We start from the raw sequence: 18,309 nt of genomic DNA, 5'->3' as shown, positions 1-18,309 counted from the left end.
CCATACCAGGCGGTGATGCAACCAGTCAGGATGCTCTCGACAGTTAACTTTTTGAGGATCTGAGGACCCATGCCAAATCTTTTCAGTCTCCTGAGGGGGAATAGGCTTTGTTGTGCCCTCTTAATGACTGTCTTGGTGTGTTTGGACCATGATAGTTTGTTGGTAATGTGGACACCAAGGAACTTGAAGTTCTCAACCTGTTCCTCTACAGCCCCGTCAATGAGAATGGGGGCGTGCTCAGTCCTCTTTTTTTCCCCTGTAGTCCACAATCATCTCCTTTGTGTTGATCACGTAGAGGGAGAGGTTGTTATCCTGGCACCACACGGCCATGTCTCTGACCTCCTCCCTATAGGCTGTCTCATCGTTGTCAGTGATCAGGCCTACCACTGTTGTGTCGTCGGCAAACTTAATGATGGTGTTGGCCATGCAGTCATGGGTGAACAGGGAGTACAGGAGTGGACTGAGCACGCACCCCTGAGGGACTCCCGTGTTGAGGATCAGTGTGGCAGATGTGTTGTTACCTACCCTTACCACCTGGGGCGGCCTGTCAGGAAGTCCAGGATCTTGTCGCAGAGGGAGGTGTTTAGTCCCAGGGTCCTTAGCTCAGTGATGAGCTTTGAGGGCACTATGGTGTTGAACGCTGAGCTGTAGTCAATGTATAGCATTCTCACATACAGTTGAAGTCGGAAGTTTACATACACTTTAGCCAAATACATTTAAACTCAGTTTTACACAATTCCTGACATGTAATCCTAGTAAAAATACCCTGTCTTAGGTCAGTTAAGATCACCACTTTATTTTAAGGATGTGAAATGTCAGAATAATATTAGAGATAATTATTTCTTTTAGCTTTTATTTATTTCATCATATTCCCAGTGGGTCAGAAGTTTACATACACTCAATTAGTATTTGGTAGCATTGCCTTTAAATTGTTTAACTTGGGTCAAACGTTTCGGGTAGCCTTCCACAAGCTTCCCACAATAAGTTGGATGAATTTTGGCCTATTCCTCCTGACAGAGCTGGTGTAACTGAGTCAGGTTTGTAGGCCTCCTTGCTCACACATGCTTTTTTCAGTTCTGCCCACATATTTTCTATAGGGTTGAGGTCAGGGCTTTGTTATGGCCACCCCAATACCTTGACTTTGTTGTCATTAAGCCATTTTGCCACAACTTTGGAAGTATGCTTGGGGTCATTGTCCATTTGGAAGACCCATTTGTGACCAAGCTTTAACTTCCTGACTGATGTCTTGAGATGTTGCTTCAATATATCCACATAATTTTCCTTCCTCGTGATGCCATCTATTTTGTGAAGTGCACCAGTCCCTCCTGCAGCAAAGCACCCCCACAGCATGATGCTGCCACCCCCGTGCTTCACGGTTGGGATGGTGTTCTTCGGCTTGCAAGGAACCCCCTTTTTCCTCCAAACATAACGATGGTCATTATGGCCAAACAGTAATTTTTTTGTTTTATCAGACCAGAGGACATTTCTCCAAAAAGTACGATCTTTGTCCCCATGTGCAGTTGTAAACCGTATTCTGGCTTTTTTATGGCGGTTTTGGAGCAGTGGCTTCTTCATTGCTGAGCGGCCTTTCAGGTTATGTCGATATAGGACTCGTTTTACAGTGGATATAGATACTTTTGTACCTTTTTCCTCCAGCATCTTCACAAGGTCATTTGCTGTTGTTCTGGATTGATTTGCACTTTTCGCACCAAAGTACATTCTTCTCTAGGAGACAGAACGCGTCTCCTTCCTGAGCGGTATGACGGCTGCGTGGTCCCATGTTGTTTATACTTGCATACTATTGTTTGTACAGATGAACGTGGAACCTTCAGGCATTTGGAAATTGCTCCCAAGGATGAACCAGACTTTTCCTATGATGTCAAGCAAAGAGGCACTGAGTTTGAAGGTAGACCTTGAAATACATCCACAGGTACACCTCCAATTGACTCAAATTATGTCAATTATCCTATCAGAAGCTTCTAAAGCCATGACATCATTTTCAGGAATTTTCCAAGCTGTTTAAAGGCACAGTCAACTTAGTGTATGTAAACTTCTGACCCACTGGAATTGTGATACAGTGAATTCTAAGTGAAATAATCTGTCTGTAAACAATTGTTGGAAAAATTACTTGTGTCATGCACAAAGTAGATGTCCTAACTGACTTGCCAAAACTATAGTTTGTTAACAAGAAATGTGTGGAGTGGTTGAAAAACAAGTTTTAATGACTCCAACTTAAGTGTATGTAAACTTCCGACTTCAATTGTAGGTGTTCCTCTTGTCCAGGTGGGAAAGGGCAGTGTGGAGTGCAATAGAGATTGCATCATCTGTGGATCTGTTGGGGCGGAATGCAAATTGGAGTGGGTCTAGGGTTTCTGGGATAATGGTGTTGATGTGAGCCATGACCAGCTTTTCGAAGCACTTCATAGCTACAGACGTGAGTACTATGGGTCGGTAGTCATTTAGGCAGGTTATCTTAGTGTCCTTGGGCACAGAGACTATGGTGGTCTGCTTGAAACATGTTGGTATTACAGACTCAGTCAGGGACATGTTGAAAATGTCAGTGAAGACACTTGCCAGTTGGTCAGCGCATGCTCGTCCTGGTAATCCGTCTGGCCCTGCGGCCTTGTGAATGTTGACCTGCTTAAAAGTCTTACTCACATTGGCTACGGAGAGTGTGATCACATAGTCATCCGGAACAGCTGATGCTCTCATTCATGCTTCAGTGTTGCTTGCCTCGAAGCGAGCATAGAAGTGATTTAGCTCATCTGGTAGGCTTGTGTCACTGGGCAGCTCGCGGCTGTGCTTTCCTTTGTAGTCTGTAATAGTTTTCAAGCCCTGCCACATCCGACGAGCGTCAGAGCCAGTGTAGTACGATTCAATCTTAGTCCTGTATTGACTCTTTGCCTGTTTGATGGTTCGTCGGAGGGCATAGCGGGATTTCATATAAGCGTCCGGGTTAGAGTCCCGCTCCTTGAAAGCGGCAGCTCTACCCTTTAGCTCAGTGCGGATGTTGCCTGTAATCCATGGCTTCTGGTTGGGGTATGTAGGTATGGTCACTGTGGGGATTTAAGATGAAATCGTCAACGCTGTTATGGTCAACCCTGTTATGGTCAACCCTGTTATGGTCAACCCTATTACTTTATTAGGCACTTAATAGGCACTTACTATAGTAATAATAATAATAATATGCCATTTAGCAGACGCTTTTATCCAAAGCGACTTACAGTCATAGTATTTTTTCCTTCTTTTTTTAACCTCTTGAGATGGGAAAACTAGTTTTTTATGAAGTTGAAGATGTGCTCTTTATGACAGAATGTTAAAATTAGGTGAAATCTATGTTTTTTTTATGTTCAAAAGGCACCAAATGTGACGAGGTGTGAATGAAGGAGTCAGGCGCAGGAGGTAAAATATCGAAGTCCAGAGTTTATTCCATTTACATAAATCAAACGCCCCAAGTGTCAAACTAAACTATTACAAGGGAAAACATCCACCTTGGCATAAACACAGTGAATAGTAGCTCAACCGAGCTACACGTTCTCACAACAAACAATCACTCACAAAGACAAGGGGAACAGAGGGAACACTTATACAGGACATATGTTGGGAGCTTTTGGGAAAGAGCACAGTTAGAAAGATATGGCATATAGAAGCAAACCGGATGGACATCATGAAAATGATCGGAGAAGTTGAGAGTAGAAGAAGTTCAGGAGCAAAAACAAAAAAAACAAATAAAATATAATTATTGTAAAATTGACTGTGTCCATAAGGTGTAGATAGTAAGTATAGGCTGGAAGTAGAGGCCTGGGCATTGTTGTTCACTAATTTACCCCAAGTAGGGAAAGGATGGCGGGGTTGAAAAGTAATAAAGAGGAGTATATATATAAATACATGGGGGATTGGAAGTGATGCAGACAATTACATTGATAGAAGTTACAATCTATCTGCAATATTAAGCTGATCTACCCCCAGAAAAAATAAAATAATAAAAAATAAAATAAAATAACACTTATACACATACTAATTAGGGGAATGAGCACCAGGTGTGTGTGATTTACAAGACATGACAAGTGGAGTGATGAGAATGGGATCGGCAGTAGCTAGTACTCCGGTGACGACGAACGCCGAAGTCTGCCCGAACCAGGAGGGGGGGCAGCCTTGGCGGAAGTCGTGACAGTACCCCCCCCTCACACCGACGCGCGGTTCCAGCTGTGCGCCGACCCCGGCCTCGGGGAAGGCCAGGAGGACGCGGAGCAGGGCGAGTCGGATGGCAACGGTGGAAATCCCTCAACAGGGAGGGATCGAGGATGACCCGCCTTGGGACCCAGCACCGTTCCTCCGGACCGTACCCCTCCCACTCCAAGAGATACTGAATGCCCCCCACCCGATGTCTCGAATCCAGGATGGAACGGACCGAGTACGCCGGGGCCCCCTCAATGTCCAGAGGAGGTGGAGGAACCTCCCGTACCTCAGACTCCTGGAGCGGACCAGCTACCACTGGCCTGAGGAGAGACACGTGAAACGAGGGGTTAACAACCTGTATGTCACCTCGTTTATTCTCCTCAGGACTTTAAATGGCCCCACAAACCGCGGGCTCAGCTTCCGGCAGGGCAGGCAGAGGGTAAGATTCCGGGTTGAGAGCCAGACCCGATACCCCGGTACGAACACCGGGGCCTCCCTGCGGTGGCGGTCAGTGTTGGCCTTCTGACGACGCACGGCGCACTGGAGGCGAACGTGGGCAGCGTCCCAAGTCTCCTTCGCGCACCGAAACCAGTCTTCCACCGCAGGAGCCTCGGTCTGGCTCTGGTGCCACGGTGCCAGGACTGGTTGGTAACCCAAAACACATTGGAAGGGTGTTAGGTTAGTGGAGGAGAGTTCTGAGCATATTCTGCCCATGGCAGGAACACCGACCACTCCCCCGGCCGGTCCTGACAGTGGGTCCGCAGGAACCTACCCACATCTTGATTCACCCTTTCCACATGCCCATTACTCTCGGGGTGAAATCCAGAGGTCAGGCTGACCGAGACCCCCAGACGTTCCATGAACGCCTTCCAGACTCTAGACATGAACTGGGGACCTCGGTCGGACACTATATCCTCTGGTACCCCATAGTGCCGGAAGACGTGAATAAACAGAGCCTCCGCAGTTTGTAGGGCCGTGGGGAGACCGGCAGGGGAAGGAGGCGGCAGGACTTTGAAAAGCGGTCCACAACGACCAGGATAGTGGTGTTACCTTGGGAGGGGGGAAGATCAGTGAGAAAATCAATACTCAGGTGAGACCATGGTCGTTGTGGAACTGATAAAAGTTGTAGCTTACCCGCTGGGAGGTGCCTAGGTGCCTTACTCTGGGCGCACACTGAGCATGATGAAACATATACCCTCTCGTCCTTAGCCAAGGTAGGCCACCAGTACTTCTCGGTCAGGCAGTGCATTGTACGACCGTTACCTGGATGACCAGAGGAGGGTGACGTGTGTGCCCAGTTGATCAGACGATCACGGATAAGCGCAGGCACGTACTGCAGCCCAGCTGGACACTGCGGTGGAGATGTAATGCCTGCACTATATCTGCGTCCATCGCCATACTACCGGCACCACAATGCATGAGGCCGGGAGTATGGGGGTGTTGTCTCTGGGCCTCTCCTCTGTGTCATACAGCGAGACAACACGTTTTTCGTACCCGGAATGTATGAGAGTGTGAAATCAAACCGGGTAAAGAAGAGGGCTCACCTGGCCTGGTGAGGATTCAGCCTCCTCGCTGTCCGAATGTACTCCAGGTTACGGTGGTCTGTCCAGACGAGGAAAGGGTGTTTCGCCACCTTCGAGCCAATGTCTCCACACCGTCAAAGCTCGGACAACAGCCAGCAGCTCCCGATCACCAACGCCGTAGTACTGCTCCAGCTAGCTTCTTAGAAAAGAAGGCACAGGAGCGGAGCTTGGGTGGCGTGTATTAGCGTTGGGATAAGACAGCTCCTATCCCTACCTCGGATGCATCCACCTCCACTACGAACGGTAGTGATGGATCGGGGTGAGCCAGTACCGGGGCTGAGGTGAACAGACCCCACAATCTACTGAAGGCGAAATCAGCCTCAGCAGACCAGCGGAGACGGGACAGCCCACCCTTCAACATGGAGGTAATGGGCGCTGTGACCTTGCCAAAGCCCCGAATAAACCTTTGATAGTAGTTGGCAAAGCCAAGGAAGCGCTGCTCCTCCTTTACCGTGGTTGGAGTCGGCCAATTATGCACGGCTGTAATGCGGTCTCCCTCCATCTCCACACCTGTGGTGGTAATGTGATATCCGAGGAAGGAGATTGACTGATGGAAAAACTCGCACTTCTCTGCCTTGGCATAAAGATAATTTTCCAGCAGTCAGACCAGTACCTTGCGAACCAGGGACACATACTCGGCGCGCGTAGCGGAATACACCAGGATGTCATCGATGTAGACCACCACACCGCGACCAAGCATGTCCCGAAACACCTCGTTCACAAAGGACTGGAAAACAGATGGAGCATTCATCAAACCGTAGGGCATCACCAGGTATTCATAATGCCCCGAGGTTGTGCTGAATGCTGTTTTCCACTCATCCCCTACCCGAATATGCACCAGGTTGTAAGCACTCCTGAGGTCTAATTTGGTGAAAAAGCGGGCCCCATGCATTGACTCAATCACTGAAGGAATGAGGGGAAGAGGATAACTAAATCGTACCGTCACATTATTCAGTGGTCGATAATCAATGCACGGGCGTAAACTGCCATCTTTCTACTTCACAAAGAAGAAACTCGAGGAGGCAGGTGAAGTGGAGGGACGTATATACCCTTGGCGCAGGGACTCAGTGACGTATGTTTCCATAGCTTCCGTTTCAGCCTGCGACAGGGGATACACATGACTCCTGGGAGGTACAGCGTCTACCCAAAGGTTTATCGCACAATCCCCCTCCTGATGAGGTGGTAATTTAGTCGCTTGCGTCTTGGAAAACGTGAGCGCCAGATCATGGTATTCGGGGGGAATGCGCACGGTGGGGGTACCGTCTGGACTTTCCACCATGGTCGCACCAACGGAAACACCTAGACACCTACCCGGACACTCACGCGACCACCCCGTAAGAACCCTCTGCGGCCATGAGAAATTGGGGTTGTGAAGGGCTAACCACGGGATACCCAAGACTACAGAGTAAGCAGGAGACTCAATAATCATTACATTTACATTTTACATTTTAGTCATTTAGCAGACGCTCTTATCCAGAGCGACTTACAGTTAGTGAGTGCATACATGGTACCTTCCTTAACCAACCCGACCCCTAATGGTCGACTATCAAGTGCTCTGATGGGGAGTGGAATGGTTAGGGGAACCAATGAAATGTCTTGACGGCGTGCAAATGCCCTGTCCATAAAATTCCCAGCTGCGCCTGAATCGACTAGCGTCTTACACTGGGAACCTACCAAGTGATCGGGAAAGGAGATAGATAAAGTACAGTGCGCCGCAAAGGGCTCTGAACCGTTTGGGTGTTCGTTACCTGGGGTGATGCGTGAGTACCCTGCCTACCGCCTCCAGACCCAAAAGAATGTTGACTGCGACGTGAGGTGGATTGTCCCTTCGTGCCACCAGAGTGGCACTGTCGCTGTCCTCCTGCGCTCTCTCGACCAGCGGCTCCCCCCAGCTCCATCTGCTCGGGGTCAGAGTCGTCCGGAGTGGGAACGGGCAGACCCCTACCAGGACATCCTCTGGCTGCTAGCAGATTGTCCAGCCGGATGGCCATGTCCACCAGTTGGGAGAACGATAGCATGTATCCCGGCAGGCTAGCTCCTGTCGAACGTCCTCCCTTAGGTGGCACCGGAAATGGTCGATCAGGGCCCGCTCGTTCCACCCGGACCCCACTGCCAGCGTCCGGAACTCCAGCACGTAGTCCTGAGCGGTCCTCGTCCCCTGCCTCAGATGAACCAGTCGTTTGCCCGCCTCTCGACCCTCAGGCGGGTGATCAAAAACGGCCCGAAAGAGGAGAGCAAACTCCCTGTAGTCCTCCAACGCGGTACCTCCCTCGTTCCACACCGCGTTGGCCTACTCCAGGGCTCTCCCACAAAGGCAGGAAACGAGGACGGATACCTTCTCCCGCTCCCGGGGCTCCGGCCTGATGCTGGAGAAATACAACTCCAGTTGGAGTAGGAATCCCTTACATCGCGCTGCCATCCCATCAAACGCCGGTGGCCGGGATATCTGGATCCCTCCAGGGGCTGGGGTGTAGGTGGCTGGATCCGGTTGACCAGCTGGTCTCGATAGATCGGATCCTCTCCTCTCCAGGCGTTCTACCACCTGAAGTACCCGATCCATCGCTTCCCCCATGTTGGCCAACATCGAGGAATGCTCCTGGCCCTTGCCACAACTCCAGGCATGCGGTCTTCTCCTGCTGACTCCATATCAGATCAGGTGAGTGATTCTGTGACGAGGTGTGAATGAAGGAGTCAGGCGCAGGAGGTAAAACACCGAAGTCCAGAGTTTATGCCATTTACATAAATCAAACGCCCCAAGCGTCAAACGAAACTATTACAAGGGAAAACATCCACCTTGGCATAAACACAGTGAATAGTAGCTCAACCGAGCTACACGCTCTCACAACAAACAATCACTCACAAAGACAAGGGGAACAGAGGGAACACTTATACACATACTAATGAGGGGAATGAGCACCAGGTGTGTGTGATTGACAAGACATGACAAGTGGAGTGATGAGAATGGTATCGGCAGTAGCTAGTACTCCGGTGACGATGAACGCCGAAGCCTGCCCGAACCAGGAGGGGGGGCAGCCTCGGCGGAAGTTGTGACACCAAATTGGTGGAAGGAACTGTGACAGTACCAAAGAAGACAGGGTAACACTTTACAATTAGATTATCTTTATAAAGGTTTATAATTAGTTTATTAGACTACCTGTCAATCAAACATTAGGATATAATAAGTGCACCTAGCTATGCATCCTATCAAAAACGAAGAATGTTCTTCAACTGTGAAATGCTTGCCAATAAAGTTGGATGCTTGAATGAGAGTTCAATTTATAAGCATTTAAAAAGGCAATCGTAAAGCATTAATAACAGTGCAGCTACATAAGGGGGAAGAGGGGGCAGCAAGAGGAAGCAGAGAGTCAGATGAGAGGGAGTGAGAGAGGGATGAACAGGGGATGAGAGGGAGTGTGTGTGTGTGTTTGGTTCACATGTTTCTCCTCTCAGAATCACAGCGACTCACAGGCACAGGCAGCCAATCAACTGCAGACTTCTGTCCAGTCTGAAACTATGGTCTATGTAGCTACACAATTGTTAACAGGATATGTGATGCTCCATACCCGTTACAGCTTGGCTAATGGAAAGCCTCGCAAGGAATTTTTCAACTAACCTGTTCTTACTGGAGCATATTGAGAAAGATATTAAATTCATGTTTTGCACCGAGTGAGGAGTTCCCTTGCCATTTTAGCTGCCAGACAGCTTGCATTTCCCAACATCTTTGCAGGACCTAGTCTTTTTTTATGTGACGCGGCCGCTGCCATGTGTAGAAGTAGACGACAGCGCATCGCACAGTGCGACCAAAACAAAGATCTAGTCACATGCAAGAGGCATTTCTCACTCAATACAAAACGTGGATTTTTTTTATTTATATTTAATTTAATATCTTTCTGAATATTCTCTGGTTTTTGGAAAAAAAACCTGCAACTGGACACAGACATTTATAAGATACACTTTTTACCGAATCGAGAACAAAGAAAGTATCTTCCTTGCTGTATCTCCAAGAACAGGTTAGTTGAAAACTTCATTGTGTGGCTTTCCATTAGCCAATCTGTAATTAATGGAGCATCACATATCCTGTTAACAATTCTGTAGCTACAGTCTATGATCTGAACAGTCTGGTTTGTGTGTTTGTGTTTGTGTGTGTGTGCGTGTGCGTGTGTGCATGTGTGTGTGTGTGCATGTGTGTGTGCGTGCGTGAGCAGCAGCATCACAGCTATGATTGACAGTCATACAGTAACTGAACTAGGCGAGAAACCTGTTGCCCATAGAGACCAGAAACACATAATTTGTCACTTTGTAGTCTGCGAAGTGAAAATGGATAGAAATTCACACATGCATACACACACACACACAGTCTCTGTTGATCTTTTATCCTGAGCTCATGCCGACTGTCTTTTGTCTGTTTCTGTCATCTCTGTCAGGCTATCTCATCCTCTCTTTGTCTCTCTCTTTTTATTTCAGACTGAAACCTACACAAATGGGAAAGATGTCTCTGCGAAAGTAGTTACCATGGGGATACGATGCAAACATGGACTTGTGGTGTGTGTGTGTGTCTTCTGTCATCTACCCTGCGTCCAGATTGTGGCACAGTATTGGTGGAGACACAAGGGACGTACAAAAGTATATTAGTTAATTAAAGTTCCATGTTTAGGGGGAGGGGCCGAAGGGGTCAGTTCAACTGGGCAGCTGGGCGAAGCTGTAGAAGATAACAGTGTGTGTGTGTGTATTCAGTGTGTGTGAATGTGTGTGTACCTAGCAGAGCGGAGCTTCAGTTCGTTGTAACACTGGACAAAGCTGTGGTAGATGAAGGTGATTGGCAACGCCAGAAGAACGATGCCACTGACCACACACAGACCGCCCAGCATGCGCCCGCCAACCGTTACTGGGTAAACGTCACCGTAACCAACGGTCGTCATGGAGATGACAGCCCACCAGGCGGCAGCTGGGATGCTGGCGTAGTCTCCTCCTCTGTTACTGCGGTCGTCAAGGTTACGGTGGTCAGGGTCGAGGCCGTGCTCCAGCAGCTGAGCCAATGCGCTGTATATTGCCGTGGCAACGGTAAGGAAAATGGCGAGGGTTGCCATCTCGTGACGACAGCGGCGTAGCGTCAGCCCAAGAGTCTGCAGGCCCAGGAAGTGTCTGGCCAGCTTCACCAGCCAGAACACACGCATCATCCTCAGAACCCTCAGGGTTACCCCGGCGACGCCTGACAACCCCCCTGCCCCGCCTGGCATCACCATGGAGACGTAGTAAGGTGTGATGGCCGCCACGTCGATCAGGTTCAGCGGCCGACACAGGAAGACCAGCTTGTCCTGGATTCGATTTAGATTTTGGAGTTAGAAAATTAATGTAATGAAAAAATAAGGAAACAGAATGTGTAATAAACACACCATTTTCCCCCTTCTAAATAGTACCAGATAGGGGTTCTTTGACTTGTAACCATAGTGGAACCCTTTTTGGTACTATATAGAACCCTTTTTTTAAGGTTCAATAAAAATCCATGCTCATAAGGTTCTAAAAGGGTTCCGCTATGGTTACAACCCTTTTTGGGGCTATATGAACCCTTTTTTATGGTTCTTTATAGAACTTTTATGGAGAATGTTTCTATAAAAAACCTTTCTCAATCTGAAAGGCTGTTTGTAGATCCTTTTGAAGAACCATACAGGGTTTTTTATTCTGGTCAGCCATATTATATTTTTAAAATGCCATAGGTGTAATTATTGTGTTAATTGACAAGTTGAATCAAATGAGCTACCTCTGGATCATCTAGGGGTCCCTGGGCAGAAATTTGAGAACCACTGACTGATTTAGTCAACTGTTCTCAAATTACACAAGACATACAGTGGGGAAAAAAAGTATTTAGTCAGCTACCAATTGTGCAAGTTCTCCCACTTAAAAAGATGAGAGAGGCCTGTAATTTTCATCATAGGTACACGTCAACTATGACAGACAAAATGAGGAAAAAAATTCCAGAAAATCACATTGTAGGATTTTGTATGAATTTATTTGCAAATTATGGTGGAAAATAAGTATTTGGTCACCTACAAACAAGCAAGATTTCTGGCTCTCACAGAACTGTAACTTCTTCTTTAAGAGGCTCCTCTGTCCTCCACTCGTTACCTGTATTAATGGCACCTGTTTGAACTTGTTATCAGTATAAAAGACACCTGTCCACAACCTCAAACAGTCACACTCCAAACTCCACTATGTCCAAGACTAAAGAGCTGTCAAAGGACACCAGAAACAAAATTGTAGACCTGCACCAGGCTGGGAAGACTGAATCTGCAATAGGTAAACAGCTTGGTTTGAAGAAATCAACTGTGGGAGCAATTATTAGGAAATGGAAGACATACAAGACCACTGATAATCTCCCTCGATCTGGGGCTCCACGCAAGATCTCACCCCGTGGGGTCAAAATGATCACAAGAACGGTGAGCAAAAATCCCAGAACCACACGGGGGGACCTAGTGAATGACCTGCAGAGAGCTGGGACCAAAGTAACAAAGCCTTCCATCAGTAACACACTACGCCGCCAGGGACTCAAATCCTGCAGTGCGAGACGTGTCCCCCTGCTTAAGCCAGTACATGTCCAGGCCCGTCTGAAGTTTGCTAGAGTGCATTTGGATGATCCAGAAGAGGATTGGGAGAATGTCATATGGTCAGATGAAACCAAAATAGAACTTTTTGGTAAAAACTCAACTCGTCGTGTTTGGAGGACAAAGAATGCTGAGTTGCATCCAAAGAACACCATACCTACTGTGAAGCATGGGGGGTGGAAACATCATGCTTTGGAGCTGTTTTTCTGCAAAGGGACCAGGACGACTGATCCGTGTAAAGGAAAGAATGAATAGGGCCATGTATCGTGAGATTTTGAGTGAAAACCTCCTTCCATCAGCAAGGGCATTGAAGATGAAACGTGGCTGGGTCTTTCAGCATGACAATGATCCCAAACACACCGCCCGGGCAACGAAGGAGTGGCTTCGTAAGAAGCATTTCAAGGTCCTGGAGTGGCCTAGCCAGTCTCCAGATCTCAACCCCATAGAAAATCTTTGGAGGGAGTTGAAAGTCCGTGTTGCCCAGCGACAGCCCCAAAACATCACTGCTCTAGAGGAGATCTGCATGGAGGAATGGGCCAAAATACCAGCAACAGTGTGTGAAAACCTTGTGAAGACTTACAGAAAACGTTTGACCTGTGTCATTGCCAACAAAGGGTATATAACAAAGTATTGAGAAACGTTTGTTATTGACCAAATACTTATTTTCCACCATAATTTGCAAATAAATTCATTAAAAATCCTACAATGTGATTTTCTGGAATTTTTTTCCTCATTTTGTCTGTCATAGTTGGCGTGTACCTATGATGAAAATTACAGGCCTCTCTCATCTTTTTAAGTGGGAGAACTTGCACAATTGGTGGCTGACTAAATACTTTTTTTCCCCACTGTATGTAAATCTTTCACAAAACAAAAACACTAGCCACAATCAGATGTAATGACACAACACACTAGATAAACTGGAATGACACTCTCGCTCACGGTTGCACAAAAAGGAGCTGTACGTAAATCACGCCCCAAAATATTCGAATGAGCCGCCCTACATTTTAATTATCACTAAAAGAGCAAAGAACCATTGAAGAGCTCAAAGTGTTCTTTGAACCATTATGGTTCCACATAGAACCATCACCCTTACCAAAAGACCCTTGAGGAACCCTCATATTTTACATTTACGTCATTTAGCAGACGCTCTTATCCAGAGCGACTAGGGTTAAGTGCCTTGCTCAAGGGCACATCGACAGATTTTTCACCTAGTCGGCTCAGGGATTAGAACCAGCGACCTTTCAGTTACTGGCACAAACGCTCTTAACCACTAAGCTACCTGCCGGGCCATTTTAGTGTGTAAAACCAAGAAGATAACACACCTTAGCCACGAGGAAACGCACCACACACTCCGCTGTGAACCAACCGATACACACCGCCTCCACAATCCTGTAATAAGAAGGAGGTGTAAAGGAAACAGGTTGAAAAACAGAAACACGGAGAGGGGAAAGGAATGGAGGGACACAGAGAAGAAGAGAGGTCTGTTAGTGTTAATGTAACCAGTCAAAACATCCCCCTGATGTTGTAGCTAAGTCTGATTGCTTATTGATTCGCTACCAGGTTATTAGAGGTCTCTGTGTGTGGATAATGAATGTTTTAAATGAATGCCAATGGCTGTCTGCGGCGCAGCATTCGGCTGCTCATTGTCACAGATCAATCTTAAGCCCACCCCAGTTCGACTGATATGCCATGACCCCTGCTTGCGTGCGTGTTTGTGAGTGTGTGTGTGTGTACCTGTGCTCCTCCACTGTGTTGTGTTTGGCGGTGTCCCAATCTGGCAGCGTGCTCATACACAGCATCACCATGGAGATGATGACGAAGATGACGGATAGCAAAGCGAGGAGTTGAGCCACCACCGATGACCCCGGTTCCTCAAAGGTCCGACGCATCCACTCTAGCCACCCCGATCCTACACACACACACACACAAATATACACACACACACAGACACAGACAGTGACGTCATGCCCATAGGGGGCACAAAGGCACTTGGCCCCTCAGATTTGTCCTATTTGTTTATTTTTCAGATGTTAGTGGTTCTTTCCCAGGTGCAAGGAGCAAAGAGATGCCTGGGCTGGATGCTACTCTAGTGTGTGCAGTATTGTCAGTGGAGGAGAGAGAGTGTAAAGCGACACACACAGGATTTGATTTTAGCTGCTGGTGATGGAGGTATGTTTGTAAATTAATTTGATTAAGCTATACTGAACAAAAATATAAACCCAACATGTAAAGTGTTGGTCCCATGTTTCATGAGCTGAAATAAAAGATCCCCAAAAAATTTCTTATACGCACACAAAGCTTGTTTCTCTCAAATGTAGTGCACAAATTAGTTTACATCCCTGTTAGTGAGAATTTCTCCTTTGCCAAGATCATCCATCCACCTGACAGGTGTGGCATATAAAAAAGCTGATTAAACAGCATGATCATTACACAAGTGCACCTTGTGCTGGGGACAATAAAAGGCCACTCTAAAATGTGCAGTATTGTCACACACGTTTTGAGGGAGCGTGCAATTGGCATGCTTACTGCAGGAATGTCCACCAGAGCTGTTGCCAGAGAATTGAATGTTAATTTCTCTACCATAAGCTGCCTCCAACGTTGTTTAGAGAATTTGGCAATACGTCCAACCGGCCTCACAACCGCAGACCACATGCAACCACGCCAGCTCAGGACCTCCACATCGGGCTTCTTCACCTGCAGCATTGTCTGAGACCAGCCTTTTCGTGGGGAAAAACTAATTCAGATTTTGCTGGGCCTGGCTCCCCAGTGGGTGGGACTGGCTCCCAAGCCCACCCATGGCTGCGCCCCTGCCCAGTCATGTGAAATCCATAGATTAGGGCCTAATGAACTTATTTCAATTGACTGATTTCCTTATATGACCTGTAACTCAGTAAAATTGTTGAAATTGTTCCATGTTGCGTTTATATTTTTGTTCAGTATATGTAGCCTATTGACTCCTTCTTGATGAATAAATAAAATGCTAATGTTTTGTTGTTTCTCTGTAATACTAGCCACCTAGCAATTTTATGAAGTTGGAAATTCATAGACAGCTAATTCAAATTCAGTGCCTATGAATTCCTAGACATTTTCCACTGTGAAATTCATAGACAGATTTATGCATGCAAAGATTGACGGCCATTTAGATTGTTCTTTTCAAAACTCAAATAACAATAAATAGATACACAATTGACTAAAATGTATTTAATTATTGGGTCATGATACTATATACCAGTGTGTTGTACTAAACTCAAGCCATAACAGTTCTTAATGAATCAATGTGCATCATTAATTAAAATGACAATTGAAAAGGTAAAGAGGTATGCTTAGATAACCTATGCAGAAAAGTATACTTTTTTTAAAATACAGAATTAGGCATAATATACCAGTGCACACACACACACACTAGATTGCAGGTGTTTGAAAAATGCAAAAAACCCACTCCCCCCCATCCTCATGTTTTTGTGCCCCCTCTAAAATAATGGGTGCATGACGCCCCTGACACACACACACCTTTCTCCACCTCCACCTCGCTCAGGGACTCGTTGTCCTCCGCGCGCATAATCAGGTCCTCTTCGGAGTAGCCGGTGTCGTCTAGTCTCCGCTGGCAACAGAACTCCAGATGCGCGCTCCCAAGCCCCCAGTACAGCATTTCGCTGTAAAATGAGAGCGCGCACACTCCCGGGACGAATCGGAGCTTCCCGGAACGCAAATAGAGCATAATGAAGACAAAGGCTTGCGCGTGCCGGTCGAAGAAGAACTCATTGCTGTCCTGGTCGTAGTCGTCGCAGACCTCGAGGACTTCTTTCTCCGTGACACAGGCGTGCAGGCGGCTCACGCGCTGTAGCGGGAAATCACGGATCACCTCGCGGGGGAAGGCGTACCGGGTACCCCCCACATTTAGCACGCAGACACTCTTCTTACCGAACTTCATCACTCTCTCCGGCCCACGGTAGCCTAACCGTACACTCACAATCCAGAAAGGTCCTCAGGGCTGGTGGTGTCCCATCTCCTCTCCAACCATGGAGGTCAAAAGTCAAGCAAACCAAAGCACTCTGGACGTAACCATCAGGCAGAGCAGAAACTTCCTATACTGTCTGTATAGACCCGGGTTCTCCGGATCCGTCCTGGCGCACTGCTTGACTCCAGGCTCTCCTCTGTGTTTTACGCACTGCCAGCGCCTGGCACAAGACAGGAGATAGACTCAAACTGACCTCCACTATAGATAAAAGGGTAATGTCTCTGCTCCCATGGATTGATGAATCAGGTTGCGCTCAGAGCGGGATGGAAACTGCTCCTCTCCTCTCTCTGCTCCGTGTGCATCAAACACTCGCTTTCCTCCACCCCTCTCCCTCTCTGTGATGTCACAAATCTCTCCCTTCCTCAACACACACACACACACGCACACACACACAGCCCAGATAAACATTACGCACCATGGTAACACGTCTGGGATAGAGCTGCCAACGAGAGGCGATCAGAACATGAAATAGGGCCGTTTTTGAACAGCTTATAGCCTATACTTCACACCCACACACAGACTCACAGACAGACAGACAGACAGACAGACAGACAGACAGACAGACAGACAGACAGACAGACACAAAGAGCACAAATTACATTGGAAATGATTACTTGGCAGTGACAGCCTATAGTTTAAAAAATGTTTTATGTTAATGCAAGTGTTATGGGCTATGTTTTTATTTAACCTTTATTTAACTAGGCAAGTCAGTTAAGAATACATTCTTATTTACCGGCCAAACCCAGACGACGCTGTGCGCCGCCCTACGGGACTCCCAATCACGGCCGGTTGTAATAAATCCTGGAATTGAATCAGGGGGTCTGTAGTGACGCCTCAAGCACTGAGATGCAGTGCCTTAGACCACTGCGCCACTCGGGAGCCCATGTTGGTTAGAACAGATATACACTGTAAAACATTTCCTGTTAAATTTACAGTAATTTACTGGCAGCAATTGGCCAGTAAGTTACTGTCATTATTTTTACAGTACATCTACTGTAATCCATTTTACGGTAATCCATTTTACGTCACCTCAAATGTTACTGTAATCTAATTTACAGTATATTACTGGAATTACCCATGCAGCGACATGTGACCAAGTGTTCTTTGCAAGTTTTTATTTTTACATTTACATTTACATTTTTGTCATTTAGCGGGCACTGTCAGTGCATCACAGTGATAGCAAGTAAAACGTTTCTGTAACCGTTACTGTAAATGTTGTTGTAGTTAATGTATTGGTCTTCAAAATAATTGTAATTAAAACAAGATATCTTATGATATATCTCTGACTATCTCTGGATAGTGCCATTATATTACTGAGATATTCACGGTAACTTGATGCCAGAGCAATGAAACACAGTACAATACAGGCCAAGTGGCTATTCGCTTGTAAGAAAATTATTTCGACAGTATTTTATTGTAATTACAAGGGTTGGCGCTAGGCATTCACATATTACAGGATATTAAGGAATACTTGCACTCCTAGAAGCATAATCAAATGGCTTCCAAACTGGCCATGATTAAAGGGCAAAACAGCTTGACTGGACATGGGTACATTTTCAACCATTGAAATATTTAAGACCCCCTACCACTCTGATCTGCTCCCTATATACATTTAATAGCTAGGGAACTACCGCGACATATCACTTGAATTGGTACAGGAGTCTCACTAACGGGTGCAACAAATATAGCCACCTACAAGGCACGCCTCAAAATATGTTAATGACTAAGAAACAACAATAACATGCACTAATTAGTGTTCAAAAGGTTTTTGGCACTCCAGAAATGCATTATGGTACTGTATTCAGAATTACAGTACATTTCTGGCAGCAATTGTCCAGTAAGTTAATGTAGAGTTTCAGGACAAGGTTTGTAGAATTCCTAAAATACAGTATATTAGTTGCTCTGGATAAGAGCGTCTGCTAAATGATGT

General features: G+C 46.6%; 1 protein-coding gene across 1 annotated transcript; it reads right to left on the bottom strand.

Annotated features, from left to right (window-relative positions):
- Positions 1–8,760: 8,760 nt before the first annotated feature.
- LOC121581989 (potassium voltage-gated channel subfamily G member 3-like) lies at positions 8,761–16,680 on the bottom strand. The gene is made up of 4 exons (XM_041897474.2): positions 15,872–16,680; positions 14,096–14,270; positions 13,684–13,750; positions 8,761–11,077 (listed from the first exon to the last, which is right to left on the bottom strand). Exons 1-4 carry the CDS (start codon positions 16,290–16,292, stop codon positions 10,493–10,495), a joined length of 1,248 nt encoding a protein of 415 aa, XP_041753408.1. The 5' UTR covers positions 16,293–16,680; the 3' UTR covers positions 8,761–10,492.
- Positions 16,681–18,309: the final 1,629 nt, after the last annotated feature.

Source organism: Coregonus clupeaformis, chromosome 1, assembly GCF_020615455.1.
Source record: "Coregonus clupeaformis isolate EN_2021a chromosome 1, ASM2061545v1, whole genome shotgun sequence".
NCBI lineage: Eukaryota > Metazoa > Chordata > Actinopteri > Salmoniformes > Salmonidae > Coregonus > Coregonus clupeaformis.
This window is presented reverse-complemented; position numbering and strand designations above follow the sequence as displayed.

What these genes read in the sequence shown, in the direction of transcription:
- LOC121581989 (XM_041897474.2), bottom strand. Translation starts at nt 16,292, where the DNA reads ATGAAGTTCGGTAAGAAGAGTGTCTGCGTGCTAAATGTGGGGGGTACC. An exon ending in CGAGGTGGAGGTGGAGAAAG is followed by an intron (nt 14,271 to 15,871) that starts GTGTGTGTGTGT and finishes GTGTGTGTGTAG; the next exon opens with GATCGGGGTGGCTAGAGTGG. An exon ending in AACACAGTGGAGGAGCACAG is followed by an intron (nt 13,751 to 14,095) that starts GTACACACACAC and finishes TTCTTATTACAG; the next exon opens with GATTGTGGAGGCGGTGTGTA.